This window comes from Genypterus blacodes, unplaced genomic scaffold, assembly GCF_046128005.1.
Source record: "Genypterus blacodes isolate CSIRO-AG114 ecotype Tasmania unplaced genomic scaffold, CSIRO-AGI_Gbla_v1 ptg000156l_1, whole genome shotgun sequence".
Taxonomy (NCBI): Eukaryota; Metazoa; Chordata; class Actinopteri; order Ophidiiformes; family Ophidiidae; genus Genypterus; species Genypterus blacodes.
This window is the reverse complement of record NW_027466957.1, coordinates 1,400,452-1,419,750: the sequence shown is the minus strand read 5'-3', so window position 1 is coordinate 1,419,750 and position 19,299 is coordinate 1,400,452. Positions and strand designations below refer to the sequence as shown.

The following is a 19,299-nucleotide window of genomic DNA, read 5'->3' as shown; positions in this document are numbered from 1 at the left end:
AAGCAGCAGATTGCACAAGATATCACAAAAGTACATAAGCCCATCTCTATTTTTTACTTGGATCTAAACATGGGGATTTGGTGAGAGTAGGCTAATACTGAGCCAAAATGACAGGCACTCACAGAAAGATACACACACGTTTGGACACATCTCTCTCTCTCACACACACACACACACAGACACAGACACACACACGGCCTGTCTGCCAAAGAACCTCTTCAGCTTGTGCATTTCATTTATGAGATAAAACAGAGCTGAATAAGCCAGTGGGGTTGCCAATAGAGGCAAAGGAGAGAGAGAGAGAGGGAGAGAGAGAGAGAGGGAGAGAGGGGGAGAGAGGGGGAGAGAGGGGGGTGGGCGGACGGTGGGGGATGATAAAACTCCACTGTGCGTCCTCCTGTAGGCTCAGTGAGAGAGCAAAACAGCAACTGAGACCAGAGGGAAAGCAACAGGCAAAAGGGGACCTACCACACACACCAAACTGGCTCTCTGGTATGAAACTTGTACATGGCCTTGGACTAGATAACGTGTCGGGGCAGTCATCAGAGAACACCTGAGGCAGAAGATCCCGCTGCTACACATTAAGGGTTCACAGTTTTATGATTTGTGACAGCTGCGGGGAACCAGTTCTCACTTCAGGGAGAAAAGAAGAACACTGAGCAAAATCAAAGCTGGACCATATCCATCTTCTCTGAAGGCATTGTTCACTCTTCACCCCCGCGGGCACATGGTGTGAGGACAGACATGCTGAACTGCATATTTGGATGAGAGGCCAACATTTGTGGATCTTGCGGCTTTTCCAACCACCACACAGCGTTGCTGGAGAGTGGATCCATTGCTCAATGTGAGACACAGCGGGAGAGAGGGTAAAAGAGAATATTGCCATCCATCTCACTCCCCCAGGCTCCCCCATAGCCCAACCTCAGCTTTGGACGCCCCTCCTCTCTGCCTCTTTTTTTGTGCCCCCTTTGCCCCCTCCACCCTCACCCCCCAACAGAGCAGAAAGCGTGAAAAATCTCACTAATGGGTTTATTTGCTGTCAGATCTGTGCCGATCTGCCATTCCCTTGGACCACTCTGCTTGACACATTTCATAGTTGAGTAAGCCTCTTGGCTTTCTGGCTAGAGTTAACTGTGCCCCTGCAAGTTCTGCCGGCTGAGAGCTCATCAAGAGGAGAGCAACGGCAGAAGCAGTCAGTCTGACAGCCTGTTTGACTGGGAGTCCCTGAAGCCGCATTCCTCTACTCCCCCTTGTGTTTGCAAGCCTCCATCCAGTGCAAGTTGCATCCTCAGCTCCTGCCCGATCCGCCCTTGAAGAGTCCGGTTGTTTCTACAGGGATCCAGGTGCTGATTGAGAGAGAGAGAGAGAGAGAGTGAAGATGTGGTGCGGGGCAGGGCCTCTGGCTGTGGTTGCCGCAGTGTTTTGGACCCAGTGTATCCTTTTGGAAGGAGTGGATGCCAAGAAGGAAAGGAAGAGGCCAAAGGAGGGCACCCCACAACACACAGAGGCTCACAATGCTACTGTCTCCAACAGCGAAGAGGTCGGTGCAACTATCAAGGTAGTAGCTGAAATCTTTCCAATGTTAAAACACTTAGATACTTAATGCTTAGGATTTTTATAATAGTATGGTTACACTTGATTTAAACAATCTACCATCAATCAGCAGCTGATTTATAGTATTATTGCCTTTAAACTACAAATAACACTTAGACTCTGCACAGCAAAGTGTGGCAAAGGCACAAGTTAAAAGAGGACAGGTGTGCCCTGCTAGGTCAAGGCTCAGACAGAGAGACAGACTGAAATGTGTGAAACGCTAAATGGATGACTTCCGGAGGAATGCCAGGAATGTGGACATCTGAAGGCTGATCAATGCATCAATTAGTCCACACTGCAGGTGTCTGCAAGCAATTTTCCAGCCCGACGTGAACGAATCGGGAGAAGCCTCATGAATCACACAATGAGATAAGATAAGATAAGATGAGATATTAAGTTTTGAGTCGAATCCTGCAGTATACGCACACCTTGATATTGATTTATTGCTGTTGTTGTATATTTGCTACAGTTTTCCAGGAGGAGATTTGTTTTGCTTTCAGCCCACCCATTATGTTGGCATTCTCATAGAACCCTCACTGCCTGGTGTACCAGCCTTCAGCCTTCACTTCAGTTCCAACCACACTGTCTCTGGAATCCCGACAGTTTTCTTCCTCAATCCAAGCAGTGAGGCCTTCTTTGTATCTTTAAGGACACATTGTAGGTGGTTGCAGCCCGCCGGTGTTTATTTGACTTGCTTTGCCCTGTAAAAGCAGAGGCTATGAAGGATGACCTTGTGTCAACCCTCGAGCCCGCTTTAAATTTGCACCCCATCGGGATTTCACTCCTCTGTCTCGTCCCTCAAGGGGTGGGGGGGGGGGGGGGGGTGTCTTTACGTCTTCGCAAACACCATTTCCCCCTGAGATCCCTGACAGGCCTACTGTTGTGATGTAATTCCTGGGAAAGTTGGGCAGGCAGATAAAAACGGACCTATGGCTACGCTGTTCCCAGCCCATTGATTCTGTCATTCACAGGCCTAGCCCGACTCCGCTGTGTCTGGGACATCCGATAGGGGCGGTGCGGCTCCGAAAAACTGGGGCAGCATGCCGCGTAAGCCCCTCACAAAGCCCCATAGAAAGGGTCCTGAAAGAGAACACCTCTGTGAGGATTAGACCCCTGCACCTCCCTCACTTGCATTCTTTTCATCTCATCTGTCACAATCAGAGGGTAATGACATAATAACTCTTAGGACACAGTGTTATGCCAGGTAGCGCCTGTGCCAAAAATTGTCACCTCTGAGCGTGGAGCATAACATCTGCTTGTGTTGGAAGTTGGTAAAATGCGCGGCGTGCTTTGCTGCCACTCTGTCCGGGGTTTGTGTTAAAGAAAAAGGTGAGCCACACACCGTGCAAGTGGTAAAGTTGTTTTTCTTGGGTAGTTTGTGAGTTTATCCTATTACACATCTGTAGCTTTTATAACCTTTGTGAAAACAACACTTCCATTGGAGCAGTCTTGGCAAGAAATTTGTATTTCTTAACAAGCCAAACATTTACGCTCCACATTTACATTTTTTTCACCCTTGTGCCCGGTGGAAACAGTGGAAAGTTCTTATGATGGCATTCACTCTCTATCTGACCAATCCTGTGTGTGGGCTGTTGGCAGCCTGCAGTCGTTGACCGCATTCCATGAGAGAATTTCCATTTGAAACTGATCACAAAAGGTGTGGAGTTGCACCGAGTAATTTTTTTTCCACGAGATGATAACAGAGGATTCAAACAAACTTGAACTCTGAGCTACATCACACCGTTCTTCTCCAGTTTATACTTTGAGAATATGTTGAACAAAATAAGTGGATTAATGCCCCGCTGACAATACCCCACTCCTGCCTTACTCTGCACTGATAAACACTGCAGAGGCGCTATATGTAAGCCTTATTACTCCACTCTAAAGATGAGAGGGATCTGTCAACGTTGAGAGCAGTGAGGGATCTGTGATGGCTGTAATTGAGGGAGTGAAGTCAAACATCACGCCTGGTGTGTTGAGTAATGGCTGGGTTTAGCCCTGGGCAAAGGTTTTTGTTTCCTCTCCCTCATCCCCAGTGATGATTAATGCAGCAGCGTGTGGGACCTTTTGGAACCTCTGCACAAAACCAAAGTCCCACAAGAAACAGGGCCCGTGTGGGAGTGCACACCTCACACACTACTAGAGTGACCCACCTACGGTGTGTATAACACACCCACTTACATGAGCGTGAACTCTCCTTTCATCCCGTCAGGCGGCTGAAAGGGTCATGCTTATTTAACATCGTTAAATGACTTAATGAACTCATCTGTGAGAGGGGAGAGAGAGAGCAAGAGTGTAAAAAAGAAACAATAAACAATCCTTTGTCATGACATCTGACATTGGGAGGGAAAATAAACGGTCTGGACAGAATCGTGCCAGAAGTTCTGTTTTCACGGAGCAGACATAGCAAGTCTGTTTTATTTGGATTTTGTATTATTTCTAATAGCTTTAGATTGATGCCAGATTTATCGAAATCCCTTAATCTTGGCTGATTCTTATCATGTGCCGGTCATGTTCCTGTGATCCACACGGGATCCTTACAACCATCATTCCTGCATTACAGCTACTCTACTTTACAGTGCAGGGGTCAACTTTTGGAATCATGCAAAGGCAAGGAGTACGGCTCAGTCAACACACTGTATGATGGCATTTGTTTTTTTTCTGAAATTATTTCTATTTGTCTTAATTGAGGGATGATACTCAGAGAGACGTCCACAATTTGGTCAACTGACATTCCATCCTGTCAGAAGTCCAGGAGTCTTGAATGAAGTGTAAGATCGCCCCAGAAGACCCCAGAATATACACACAAAACTCCTCTTCCCTTATTATATTGGGTAGTTTTGAATGTGTCATCTCTCTCATTTGAAACTGAGCTGAGAGACTCACAGCTCAGACCTGACAGGGACAGGAAAGCAACATTTAACTCGCAATCAACCGGGATAATGTTGCGGGGAAATTTTTCTTCCCAGGCCGGATTAAATTGTATTTCCATCCCAAAGCCTCACCAGAGTCCACATATTGGGTATGATGTCACTACAGCATATATACTGTAATATGTGGTTGAACAGAACAAAATCTTGCAAGGGGAGATATAGTTACAGATTTAGGGTTAGAACGAGTTTGAGACATCTAATACTTGTTTTTTGATATACTTACATGTGTTTTATCTTTTATCTTATGATACACAACACCACTGGTTTGCAATTTCAGCTCCTACCCTGTAACCTTGTGTGTGTTTGTCCCTTATTATATTGCTCAGAGAAACTGTAATATAACCTGACAATATAGGAGAACAAATTACACAAAGAAGAGAAAAACAAGCCGCCTACTGTATGTTCTTATGTGTGTAAGAACATAGTGTCTCATAAGTGTACAACCTCCTATTGAATCCTATAAAATGTGGAGGATCTAATGACTTCCTACCTGAAGTAGCACCAGGGGCGTACATGGACCTGACATGGAACTGGATCACCAGCGCTTTTCAACAGCTCCTTTTACCTACCACAGGGAAAATGAGCACTCACTTCAATTTCAAAGCTATAATTTGTAAGGAAAAACAGATGTGACATCACCATCAAAGTTTCTCTTTGGCTTAGATTGACGTTTTAATTGAAGTGGAGGAGAGACGAACTGTGGTGATTTCTTAAACGTAAACATGAATTAAAACACTTTCTCTCACATGATAAATGTTTCCTCTGCATGTTGTGACCGTATTGACAACAACCGAGTCGTTAATACCTAACATTTTGGATGAAAAATCAAATTTAATTATGTTATGCACACAGCGAGTCAATTGAGTAATAACACAGTGAGAAGATAAGACAGTCAGCTTGCATGTCTAACCTCCAGGCGGTGTGTTTTCGTGAAGTGCAGCGGTGGGGAACATGGGGGCGGATGCATCGCAACCCGGGAATACACGCGGGTTTGCAGGATCCCCCTCGTCTCACACAGCACGGGGATCCCTGCCTCCCAGGGTGTGACTGGCCCAGTGTCACCCATGCGTGGATGACTGCAAAGGGAGTAGTGTAAAAACAAGGGATTACTGAAGGCTCTCTATCATCCTGTCCAACCTTAAACCTGCGCGTGTGTGTAAATAAGCTGAACGTTCATGAAAATAGGATTTATTTGTGCACATGGAGACATTGGGGATGCAGAGTATGTGTCTCAGTATCAGCTGCAGCTCTGGAGATGTTCTGACAGCTGGTGTATCTCCTATTATACTGCTCCATTGAATTCAAACCAATATTACAAAACATTCACTTAAAATGCATGAAAATGAATTATTTCTGTAGTTCCAAACGATTCTATGGTTATGAGATCTCCTGATCATATTACAGATACAGTGTTCATTGTTGTCTGCCAGGAGCTGTAGACATAACATCCAATTCCTCCAAATTGAAATCCACCGTCAGTGAAGAAAAACAGATTCTCGTCTTTAGAATGCTTGACGCAATTTCCCAGTCTGTGAGGGAACGGCGGGGTCGCTGACAGACGAGGCCACTTTGAGGCACCTTCACATCACCGGCGATCAAAGCGAAGAGAGCTGGTGTTCCTCATCATCTCTCAGACTTGAACCCGCTCGCTCCTCCTCACGTCGTTCCCCCGGCTCGTACGTGCTGACGCAGAGCTATGCGAGCGAAAATCCCACAGTTTACTTTGCGCCACGGTCAATAGGAGGGAGTGAGAGATTGAACCCTTCTGACAGGTTTTCCCCGTGTCGTCGGGGCAATATGGTTTTCATGACTTGAGTGTGCAGACTCCAACAAGGTCTCTTTGATGTTCTCAGTGTAGACAGAGACTCACCTGCAATACAATGAATCACATACTTCTTGGCATGTTGTATGAGCCACCAGCCATCGCTAGAGCATGTTAAGCTCTGACAGCATAAATGTCTGAGTGTGTAGAACAAAATCTGTACAGTGGAAATAGTTGAGCACTCCTGAAGCTGGTGATTAAATGATTTATATAGTTATTTGCTGTTATTTTTCAGCTTAGAAATGAAGGTTATAATTACCTTGGTTGTAGCCTTACTTTCTAGAACAGAGAAAATCCTTGAGGGCAGGGTTTTAATGGTTTAATTACAATGGCGTGTGTTTAAGAGCATAACAATCCCAGAGTATGGTTGATTTCCTGGCAGTGACATGCTAGTCTTTTTTTTTTATTATGTAGGGAAAAGCTAAGAAGTGTAATTATAAGTCACATGTGTGGGCCGACTCGCGCTGTTTCATATCTCTGGAAGGACCGATAATGATCTCTGACATAAAAAACAAGAGCAAATGTGAGGCTTTGATTTTATTGGGATTAGCAGCTATAGTGCTGGCTGTCATAATTGGGTGTGTATCTTAGAGCTGTCTAAAAGGCGTTTGTGTTGATGATTCACTATCTGACAGACACTTGCACAGTTAATCCAAGTGGAAATGTACTGAATGTGCCAAAGGTATGGAGTGCTGATGTAATCATAATTCCCCCAATCTTTAAATTTGTTGAGCCTTTCAGACCGGGTATCTTAATGAATAATGTTCTCCATGAAAATGTTACATACCAAAGGAAACAATACTTTAGCCTCAAAGTCTTATGGAAAAGTATCCCGGTGTTGAGAAAGAATCTGTCTCGCTTTTATCCCTCTCCAAGCCTCAAAAATCACAACAAAAACATAGAATGATCCAACATGTAGCAGGCAATGTTCCTGTTAAGTTGTTTATTTTGTCTGCTGTCAGAGAGAGAGAGAGACACACAGAGACAGAGACGGAGATGGAGACGGAGGGAGAGACAGAGAGAGAGAGAGAGATGGAATGCCTCAAACCCCAAATATAAAATCTTTTTTTTTCTTCCCCAACTTATTGAAAAGACAAACAAGGAGTTACTTTGTGGCGATGGAACAAGAGGCGAGTCTTTAACAGTGAAGAAAGGGGCATGTTGGTTTTGCAGATAAGTGATCCGTGTCCCGCTGCCAAACCTAAACAAATTCCATTTCAGACAGCTCACCTTCGTGGCTCGTCTTTATCTCCTCTTCTATCTGAACTGCAGTCACTTGACATTTGGGGAGGGGTTACAGGGTTAGATTCAACCTCGCTGTAATTGGAATTCACACAGCTTCACATTTTTTTTTTACCAAAATAAAAGCCCCCACCAGCGGATCTTCGGCGGAGCTTTGCTTTCACAGGTCTTCTCGGAGCGTGTAAGGGCGTCCTTCCTTCGTCCTCCCTTATCTCCCTCACAGATCCCAGGCTCCTATACAGTCATTCATCACAGCTCAGTTAATTCAGATAAGTAAAACAAGCGTGCATAAGGTTAGGAAATAGACTAACAACCTCAAATCATAACACTCCCTGTAGACTTTCATGGTAATGTATATACATGCGTTATCTGGTTTATTAATACGTCAATTTTTATGCTACTCAAACATGGATTAGCGTATGAATAACTGCTACGTCTTTGGGCAAATGGGAAAAAGTGTTTGTGCACCGATTTAGACAGACTTCAAACTAATTGAAGTCTGCAATCCACAGAATTAACATCACACAAACACCAGAAGAGTCATTTTTCACCAGACTGCTCATGGAAATTTTAATGTGCTGAAAGAAAAAACTCCCCTCCACTTTGCAAAGTTTGTTTACATTCATCCAAACCTACTGGGCAAATACAAACTGACGTGGCACCTGAGCGAATTATCTGGAGTGAAGAAACGGACCGTTTGGAGCGGGATGGACTTTACGAAAAAGCTTTATTCCTCTTCAGGGATTTGTAGTAGACTGGGCAGGAAAGAAAGAAAGAAAGAAAGAAAGGGAGAAAGAAGGAAAGAAAGAGAGAGAGGTTTCCCTATGTGACCTTCTGTGGTGTCTGGCACTATTTTAAATGTATCTGAGGGCAAAAGTTTCCAATGATGGTTTAAAAGAAGAAATTATGACTCATTGAACTCAGTTATGTTGGTAGGTACCTTCCCTTGTTTTAAGTCCCTCAGGGCAAAATCATTTCATAACACGATATCTGATTAATCTTGTAACCGTAGTTTTCCTTCAGGTGCTCATGGCAACATCTGAATACAAGAGGTTTGTTGTTTTCCTGTGTTAGGCCTGCAATCCTTATTACTGATTATACTGAAAATGTCTTTCTTGCTTAATCATCATGTTGGTCTTTCTTGTTGTCGTCTTCTCTGCCACAGGTTTCGGACCAACAGAGACTGGATCCACTGGGTTCATGGATGGACTTTGTCAAAAGACCTGTTGACAACTTCCCGGGAAAGTGTCGCAAGAAGAAGCGACCTCTGGTAAATTGAGGAGGATTGTGTTTTCTGACCAGCAGCTGCAGCAGTAGTATATGTAGTGAATGGCAAATAAGGCAAAATTGTTATATTTTCCAAATCAAATTTAACACGGGATTTCTGCGTATCTCTTCCACTAGCCGGGTCCACCTGGTCCACCAGGTCCTCCTGGCCCACAGGGACCTCCTGGATCTCCTGGGGCAGAAGTGACCCAGGAAGTTCTTCTCCAAGAGTTCAAAGAAATGATTAAAGGTACCTTGAACCATGTTGATTTCCAGCCAAGATACACTGAAGCTCTTCTTCAGCTGTTCCTCAGGTTACCAAGGGCGCTCTTCCATTAAGTTTCCACTGCTCTATTGACCCACCTTGACAATAATTCAGCTGCAGTAGACGAGGTCGATCCTGCACTGTGATGATTTGGATGTGTTTCTGTCAGAAGCCACAGAGAGGAGAGCAACGGCCCTGGACAGACAAACCAACCCCAGCCAGGTGCCTATGGCCGTCCTCACAGTCGAGGGGACGAACTCCTACCGCAGAATAGAGGAAGCTTTCCACTGCAAGCTCAAGGGACCCATTGTGATCGACAAGAAGACCCTGGTGGAGCTCCAGAACTTTCAGACAGTATGTTTGTTTGAAACCAAGGAAATGTTTATGAACTTGTGTTGAGGTTAAGCTAATGTTGGGCCACTCCTCCTTCACAGGTTCCATGCTTTGTTTGAGTGTTACTACTCATCTCTTAGTTTGCACTGGGGGCATTATTGTAGAATCGTCCCATAACTGGTAACTGGCCCTGGGGAAACAGTGCCACTCTGACGCTCAGACTGGCCCTTTGGTCAAAAATATCTACTTTTTCAGTTCTCCACATCACTCTCTGGGCGGCATACAAAAGGCACTCTGTCTCTGACTTGGAATAAAGTGTGTATTGGACAGAAATAGACACTGTTTGAAACAGCATGCTGTAGTGGAAGAACTGTGCCCTGTTGGGATGGGCGGACAAGGAGGGAGGCTGAGGTGTAGCCATGCTGTCTAAAATGCTAATACAGCACTATGTTGTTGGACACATTACTTTGGCTTTGGAAATGGATATTTGAAATGTTTTTACACAGTCAGAAGTAAGAGCCAGACAGGCGAGGAAAGACAAAGAGTTGATATTCTTTTGGGAAAATCAGTGGCCAGAGCTTTTGCCTGTTGAAGTGTCCGTCTAAGTTCCCAACAGGGATCAATTCAATATCTTAAGAAATCTAATCTTTTGCCATTGTTCTGCTTTCAGCCTCCAGCTAAAGGAGCTTTCCTCCGAGGATCAGGAATGGACCAGTCTACTGGGAGATACACAGCACCTATCACAGGGATCTACCAGTTCTCAGCTAATGTCCACATTGGTAAATAGCAATAATGGCCCTGACACAAATCTCTCTAAACTGTTTCATCAGTCAAATAAAAAGCTGTTTTGAGGCATTATTAAATCAAAATTGCGTAAGCCAGTATCCACGGGTTTGTGATTGTGAAACTTGTGTCTCTTCACAGATCATAATGAGGTGAAACGGAGCAAAAGTCAGCTGAAGGCCAGAGACAATGTGCGGGTGCTGATCTGCATTGAGTCGCTCTGCCACAGATACACGTGAGTATGCTGGAGGTGAATCTCCTATTAATGTGACAAGAACAACAACCAGACACTCACCATACGTTACATTCTTGACATTTTTGTTTTGACACTATTTTGTACATGACGTGACAGTGATGCTTTATCGGTGTTTAATGCTGCCACCAGACTTTACGAGCTGTTAAAGGTGCTGTCTGTTACAGTTTGTGTGGAACCAGTGTGGCATTTCCTGTATAAAAACTGAACAGATCCTTAAAGGAAATGTCCTTTCCCGTCGGGGCCCTGTCGCCTAACTAATCTTTATAGACTCACCTTTGACACCTCTGACAGCCTGTTATATCCAACAGCATAGCAGCAAAGTGCCCTTGTTTATGTTGTGGGAGGCAGATAATGAGCAAATTTCAGACACAGTGCGTCTACATGGCAAATATTAAATATATATATATATAATTGGAAAGGCTTATGAGTTCCCTCCAGTATTTCCAAATTTCTGTTTACACAAAGTCAGTGAAAATGGCTAAACGAATTGCTCCCCAAACTCTCCCCCGGACTGTGCGGAGCCCAGCAGCCTCCCTCCCATCGTGGTACAATGAGAAGAACGTATAAATAATATTATTATGATGGGTTACCTAACCCAAAAGAGTTCTTGGCTTGTGCTTTTCTCACCAAAGCTCCAGCCAGTCTCACCCTCCCACACATGAAAATGCAGAGAATGTGAAATGAGGCTCATTGTGATGGCAGTTGGAGTAAAGACAAACATGATTGATTTGTCATAAAAATGTAGCGTTTTCCACTTAACAGGAGCCAGTGCTCTCGCTGTGCGGTTCAGGCCCGGAGCCATGTAATAACCCTTTATACAGGCTTTTGCTTAAGAGCTCTTGTTTGTTAATACAATGGATTTTTGCTCGTAATAGTTATGCAGTATTTCACTTTTTGATGTGTTTGCAGCTCCCTGGAGATGATTGTTGGTTTAGAAAGTAACAGCAAGATATTCACTGTGAGTGTACAGGGGCTTCTGGAACTGCAGGTAAAGTACACACACACACACACACACACACACACACACACACACACACACACACACACACACACACACACACACACACACACACACATTATGTCTGTGTAAATGTGCTTTTCCTCTCGGCAGGTTGGGCAGTACACATCCATATTTGTGGATAATGCAGCTGGAGCTTCCATTACAATACAGAACGGCTCAGATTTCATGGGCATGCTGCTCGGTGTATAGCCTCACTCCTCGCCCCTTGAGCAGGGCATCATCCAAGTCGTCAAGTTTTGCTATTTTTCTACGGACTGCTTTTGAGCACCAATCACACGATACCAGCCAAGGGAGAGTCGAAAGGAGTCTGGCCTCAGAGAAAAAGGAGGCATGGGTGCTGTTGGACTTGGCAAATGGTGAAAGGACAGTGTGAAGAACTCCAGGACTGAGTTTGTCTTTCACAGAGCACTGCCATCTCCCCAGGGAATTTTGTTGCTTGTTGTCACACCAGTAAAATAACCTGAAAAAATAAAGCAGTGAATGTGTCTGTTAGTGTTTAGACGGTATGCTGTCATGATGGGTGAAAATGTGGTCGCAACAATCTTAAATGTCAATGTTGTGTTGCTCTCTGGATCGCTGTCGGATCAGCCGGCGACATGAAATAGTACTATTGTGTTTTCTATGTATACTGAGGTGTTGTCGACTCTACGTGATCTATGATGCAGTATAAACACTTGGAATGTAGTTACTTTTTCATGGATTCAATCTCACATTTATATATGTTATATGGTACATAGACTCTGTGAGTACACTGGACGATGGAAATATGCTCAATAGATATTATATGACCCACAACATCCCTATATGTCATTACACATATTGTAACATTTATTATATTACTGCCCATTTTAAAAGTATCAAAGAAATCCAGATGCTGAGAATGAAATTTCCATTTGCGTTATCATTAAACTGTTTATTTTTGCTGTATTTTTCTGTTGTTTTGGCATATTGTTGTTTGTAATTTATCACACGAGATTATCCAGTCATTTTTGGAAAGTCATTTATTAAAAAAAACACTGAATTTTCATTTGGTATTTATGTTTGCGATGTATCCACAGATTGTGGCAAATTAATCAAACCCAACTTCAGTGACGATCTCACGGTTTGTTAATGATATGTTGTTATTTCAAATTAAACACTTCATAATGTAGCCATTCGTTTGATATCGCTGCACATTCATTCAAATGCTGTCGCTCACATAGTGTACAAGCTCAGGGAAGGGGAAGATTATCAACAGAAGTGTTTTTCTTACGCTCAATGATGCACTTATGGAAAATACTCTGGAGTGCAGGAAAGTTTATATTTCTCTGTTATATCATTTGAATTGTAAATTACCCAAAATACCTCAAATACCTCTGCAAACATTGGCGGCCTGCCAGGTAAATTGCTGCGGTTACCTGCTTACCTGTAAAATACTGACTTGAACATTTTGGCATTTGAAGAGAGGATGTTTGACATGTTTTAGGAAAATAGCTATTAACTGATGTTCAAACTTAATGGACTCAATGTTCATCAGGTAATTATTAAATAATCTTTGATGATATTATGTATAAGCGATTGAACTATCACCAGGCCCTAAAATGAAGCTTTGAGGCTTTATGGCGTAGATACAGCAGAATGAGTATGTAAGCATCAGTGCATGAATGCCTTATTAAAGAAGCTTCTCATGGCAGCATTGCTGAGATGCCAACTGTCACATACTGTACCCAAGGAACAAACCACAAGAACTTTGCACCCAGGCGCTATTTCAGCTTCCTCGCACACATTACGGGAATCGACTGCTTGCTGAAAAAAAACAACATTTTTTAAGCTCCTAAATTGCATTTCTTCCTCTAAATGAATGGGCTCACATTTTCAGGCACCAGCCTCCGTGTATCTGTATTTCCTCTGGGCTTTATTTTCATGAGTGATGGCTAAATTAAATTAAAGCTGTTGATGATAAGTATACTCTTGCGAGGCATAGCTCAGCCAGAAGTCATAGGGTGCACAGTATTAAGTGACTGGCCATCGCTGAAGTGTATTAACTTATTCAAAAGGTGTAATCTTTCAACATGTTAAACTGTGTGGGGATGACAGCAGATATACGTTTCACAAAATATTTGCCCTTTCATTGCTCAAGCAGCAAAAGAATGGCACACACTTGTGAGTTTTGATTGTCTGGTGTGTGTTTTTTCTTGAAAATGTGTTTAATGACAGCTATGTGAGCATGCCGTAACGCATTCGCTGCCCTGCCGTGGAACATTGAGCCTGCCAAAGTGGTTGCGAAACCGCCCTGTGCCGCGGCTCTGACAGGAATTTCCCATCGCCCCATTATCAGCATCAGACAAGCTGAGTGATTGCAATTACATCTGCCCAAATGCTAAGAGCAACTGCTTTCTCTCTTTTCCTGCAGAGGAGTGAGGTATTATGAATGGCTCCATTGTGAATCTGTGAGGTTTCTGTCTGCCCTGTAAACCTACATAGTTAAGCTGTATAGCTTTAATGAGGCCTTAATTATGAGATTCCTTTACCTTAGAGACTGACTCACATGGGACTGCTTTAACCAAACCACCCTGTGTGTACTAATCCTTGAGACAAACAGACACCAGAAAAGTGTGACCATTGTCAACACAACAAGATTTTTATTACCTTTACTACAATATCCATCACTCCTATTCACCTTCACTATTAAAAGTGCTTATATGAATGGAAGCACACTTATTCACGTATGGTTATAAAAGACGATCATAGTTGGAGACCAAAAATGAAGAGGATGTGACATTTTGGCTCGGCGCCAGCCACCGACTCGGCCCCCGTGCACCCTGTCTTTCTTCTCTGTTTGTCAGCACTTCCAAACATGGCTACCTGCAGAGAGCAGAGAACAGCAGACAGACTCTCTTGGAGATGCCAGGCTCCTGTATATTATGTTTTTAGCATGCCTCAGATTTTTTCACAGCAGCCTAAGTTACTCCAAACAGATCCGGAGTCCAAGTCCTGCTGATATCGAGGCTGCTCCAAACACACCCGTTGCTAAGATACCGTCCCTGGTCCTCTTAGTCTCTCTTGTTGAGAAGTTGTAAGAGCGGCACAACAGAGAGAGTGTGTAACTCATTACTTGCTGGGTTTCTTTGACCAAAATAAATTTAGGGAACGGGTGAGGAGCTCAGAGTAGAGCTTAAGGTGCTTCCTGAACGCCTCATTCGAGTGATATTCTGGGCAATTCCAACTGGGAGGAGACCACGGGACAGACCCAGAATAGACTAAAGGAGTTATTTATCCTAGGTCTTCTGGGAATATCTTTGTATTCCCCAGAAAGAGCTGGAGTCTGTGTCCAGGGAATGTCTCCCTACTTATATAATATCTTAATAGATTTAAATCCACAATTTTTCAATGTTGAAATGACTTATGTGTAAAGCTCAAGTTAATGACGTTGGAGAAATATAGCTCATATCATGTTGGGTGTTATACCTTGGAGATGCCTGCAGGAAATGACCCCATTATGTATCTGAGCAGAATTTAACTGTCATCACTATTTCTCTGCAGCTCGTGCAAACTGAATATGTCGTATCTTCTTTTCAGTAACACAGCACCGAGGGCATCTGGGCGAGAATGGTTTTAAAATCAGACAGCAGCTATGTAAGCATTTTTGGTAATTTAGTTCTCAAATTGCCGCTGTCAAGAACATTTAAGTCTTCCCTCATTTATGTGTGGCTCCTCAAATTGTGTCTCATGTCTGCATGGCTTCGCTTCGTCTCTGTATCTTTCCACAATCTCATGGTGCAATTGCGCAAAAAGTTATACGAGGACACGGGGCACATTAGAAGTGACATCAGCATTGGTCCAACTTCAGCACATTGACTTGTACGTCCAATACACACAGACAAACGCACACACACACACGCACACACACACCTCACTGCATGGACAGGCGGCAGGAAAGAGTCTGTTGGAGTTGGAGTGGAGACAGTGGGTTTTAATGACACAGTATCTGTCAGAGAATGCCGTTCCCATAATTATGCTCTGTCTGACATGGATCTGTCATTGGCATTGATTGTTTGTCCTGATGCCCACCTCATTGAGGAGAGAGAGTGTGTGTGTATGTGTGTGTGTGTGTGTGTGGAGGGGGTTAGATGTTTGGATTCCCTGGATTTGGACAGGTTGCATTCAGGAGCCCATGGGAGGCCCAAACTGGAGCCATTGGTGAGATTGGTATCGTGTTAATGGCTCCACAGGCTCCAAGATACATAGCAGCAAAACCATAAGAAGCAGAGGAATGTGGAGCTCCTTGAATCGTTGTCATAATTAGGGACAATTGCACACGCAGACCCAAGACCTATTGTGCTCGTTTGGAACCTGTCTTGTCTGAATTTTCTCATGTCTTACAACTTTGTGTCCATGTCTGTGTGTGTATGAGTATGTGTGTGTGTACACTTACAAAGATGTGTTGACTTCCAGATAGCTAGATAAATAACTTAAGCTTTCTCAAGTCTCCAGACGACATTCTCAGGCTTTCCCGGCAGCGGCTCAAAGCTCGGTTGTTATGAAAAACATGTCAGGCGGTGCAATACGTGCCTCCCCATAGGACAGATGATTAGACCTTAAATAGCACTAATGACGCTAATAAGGGCAAATATCCCTCATTATCTTTTCTGCCGGACTCCATGCGATAGGAGAGGTTGGCGAGGGGAGTGCAGGTGAAGAGACTGAGGCTTGGGGGCTCCTGGTGATAGAACCAGAGAGGAATCAGGTGGCGATAGGTGATGGGCGGACAAGATAAGGCCTACAAGTGATAAGGGTGAGGCCAGAGTGATACACGGGAGGCCGAGGGGCCCGGAGTGATGTTTTATGATATCGCTGTCGTCGGAACAAGGCAAGCATGAAACATATCCTTCATAAATCCTTCGCCAAAACTAAATGATTAGATTAAGAAATTGTGGAGGAAGGAATTTCATGACAGAAAGGCGACATAAATCAGAACCAACTGGAAATAATCAAATTAAGTACAAGTTCTTCAAAATTGCACTTAGGATCAGTGCTTTGGTAAATATGTTCAGTTACATTCCACCTCTGGCTGTAAATCTGTTCGCTATCTCTGTTATTATTAGGATTTATTTATGACACTAACTCTGCAAGGGCTCCTCCTTTCCTGTCGTTGTTACGACATTAATGAACTCCTCACTTCCTGAAAACTTTTTGCCTTAATTAAATTCTGTGGCCACACCATAACATTTACATTTCACTTCAAAAAACAATATGAACAATATGTCTGGCTGCTTCTTTGCTTCCTCACATAGCTTTGATTTGATTCAGACACACACACACACACACACACACACACACACACACACGGATCCACCACCACTCACGTTTGGGCAAGTACCATCGACTCAGACTCAAACCAAGTGACTGCTCGCAAAGCTGAAACGCTTGAGTCATGGGTGATATGCAACAGGAATGTGTACAGATAAACACACTGGGAAAGGATTCACGCCAGCCTTCTATTGATACACATACTTGACCTGAGAGCTCAATGGGGCCAAATACTCCTAATACTAATACTGCTACTATCTAACCAAGTGCTCTGATTACATGGGAACCCATTTTCAGCTTTCCTAACTTAACTTTGGCCACTGGATTGTCTGTCAGCAGAAGCAGAAATTGGTTACTGCCTAATTGATTAATCAGCTGCAGCTGTGGCCGTTAGAAGCAGCTGCGTCTAATTGCCAATTAGACAGAAGCACCATGCACAACACTGTCCAACATCCCCCACGGTCATACTTACGCATTAAACGTTGATTATATGGCCATTAAGGCAATAAAAATGACTTTTTCCGAACATCACGTAAGCACCATAGTGCAAATTGAAATCAGCATAAATTGAAGTGTGCTTGTTCAGAGTGACAGACCATGATTACTAGATGGAAAGTCGATTTATTCAGGCATGTAGACGTCAGCAACATCAAAATAAGAAACCTTGTGGCACAAGCTGTGGATGCCCAATAAAATCCATATTTTCATTGCTGATGTTAGAATTTAAGAATATAGGTTAAGTCAACCTCTCTCATTCAAAAATACATACTGGTTGTAACTGATTTGAAGTACAACTCGTTTGAAGTTGTGAGTTGGCACTGACACTAACACGTAGAGAACCAGTCCACATGCCAAGTCTAGTACGTGATGATGGGGACAAGAGACCCGACAGAGCCGACAGAGCCAACAGAGCCGACAGACCTCATCCTGCTCCTGCTTGTATAGAGCTTGACCCGGTGACTCTCACGTCAGTAGCAGCGCGGCTGCACCTCTCGCTCTGCAGACTCATAAAATGCCCAGACCTCTGCCATCCGTTTGTTCACATGTGTAATCTCATACATCACTCTCTCCATTCCCGGGCAGCTATAATCTCTCAGAGGCTTTTAGTTGAAATCCTGCTGACAGTGTTATTTGAAATGCGTTTACTTATCTGTGGGAAAACATCTAATGGTGCAAGATGTAAGATTTCATGTTGCCTTAATGAAATTGTTTTATTGGAGTACATTTTTGCGGGGAAAGTATTTTATTAAAGCTATCTTCGACTGCTCCCCCCTTTTTCCTTTTTTTTGTTGGGACTGTTACTCAACTACATTACCACCCTTAAGACACAGGGATCTAATGAGATGGGATGTGGGATGAGGCTGTCAGTATGAAAAGAAAAATACAAAACAGCAGTTTGCTTTCACACAGTTCACACACTACAAACTATAATCTTGCAAATCCAATCAAATCCCAGGGATGTATGTTGCATGAGTGCACACACACTTTATTTCTCCCACTACTATGTGATTTGAACCATGGATGCATTTGAATGAGAAAGAGCATTTGTAGATATTCCGGCACGGTGATTAAAAACCATAAAAAATGCAATATTTGTGGACATAACTCTTCCGCCTAGAGACAGGTTAACAGTCTCGTGCTGGCAGGATGAATTCCTGAAATAAACTTTCCAGACCCAGGGAGTGAAAACAACTCCCTTTCTTTTGTGAGGGAGACTAGCCTCGGCCCGATATTCATCAGTGGGGATAACCTCTGACCCCAGAATCATATGACGCTGAGTGCTGGAGATCCTGGTGCAGCCAGACAGTCTGTCTGAGACGCCATCTCTCTCTCTCTCTCTCTCTCTCTCTTCCCGACACTCTCTCTCCCCGTCTCTCTCTGTCTCCCACTTCTCCTCTCTCTGCGGCTTTTCCAAATACATGCAGCCACACGTCCTCTTGGACCACATACGTTCGGATTTCAGCTGACAAAATCAAGAAGCAATGAGAAATCTTAAAGAAAACATGGGTTGGCACCCCAGCCCGCCGCACCCCAACCCCCCTCCCTCTCCCCCCCGACCCCGAGACAACCACTGCTGTCGCCTCCACTCCAAAACTCAGAGATACCAGCATGCAGACAAGATGCTGGCCTCTCACCGCTCCAAACAATTACCATTAGGTAGGCCATGACAGAGCTTTTCCACACCGTGCAACAGATTGAAACAGCTGCTGACAAGCCCATCTCTCTCTCTCTCTCTCTCCCTCTCGCTCTCCCTCTCTGGAGTCTCGTCTGCTGTGATGCTCTGGTTACGACGCTGGCTCAGGACGCTCTGATAAACAACAAACCTAATTGGCTTCTTATCGCAATCACGCATCTCAAAATGTTTTAATTGTTGCATTCCAGCCCTCAGCACCGTCGCTAAGGTGTAGCTGTTGCATTGCTGGTTGGTGTGATCACAGGTTTAACGTGCAATGTGTGTCGCGGATGATGTATTGGAGCGTTTTTATATGGGACATG

General features: G+C 43.9%; 1 protein-coding gene across 2 annotated transcripts; it reads left to right on the top strand.

Moving 5' to 3' along the window:
* Positions 1–390: 390 nt before the first annotated feature.
* On the top strand, positions 391–12,611 carry c1qtnf12 (C1q and TNF related 12). Of its 2 annotated transcripts, none has more exons than XM_076166819.1 (8): positions 391–1,540; positions 8,756–8,860; positions 8,995–9,106; positions 9,291–9,475; positions 10,125–10,233; positions 10,379–10,472; positions 11,403–11,481; positions 11,605–12,611. In XM_076166819.1, exons 1-8 carry the CDS (start codon positions 1,379–1,381, stop codon positions 11,701–11,703), a joined length of 945 nt encoding a protein of 314 aa, XP_076022934.1. In that variant the 5' UTR covers positions 391–1,378; the 3' UTR covers positions 11,704–12,611. The 2 variants fall into 2 exon arrangements, with proteins under 2 accessions (XP_076022934.1, XP_076022933.1); XM_076166818.1 differs by having other exon boundaries at positions 391–1,558.
* Positions 12,612–19,299: the final 6,688 nt, after the last annotated feature.

Excerpts from the sequence above, each read along its gene's own strand:
- c1qtnf12 (XM_076166818.1), top strand. The coding sequence starts at position 1,379 with ATGTGGTGCGGGGCAGGGCCTCTGGCTGTGGTTGCCGCAGTGTTTTGG. Across the intron at positions 8,861-8,994 it reads GCAAGAAGAAGCGACCTCTG|CCGGGTCCACCTGGTCCACC; the intron begins GTAAATTGAGGA and ends CTCTTCCACTAG. Across the intron at positions 9,476-10,124 it reads AGCTCCAGAACTTTCAGACA|CCTCCAGCTAAAGGAGCTTT; the intron begins GTATGTTTGTTT and ends TTCTGCTTTCAG.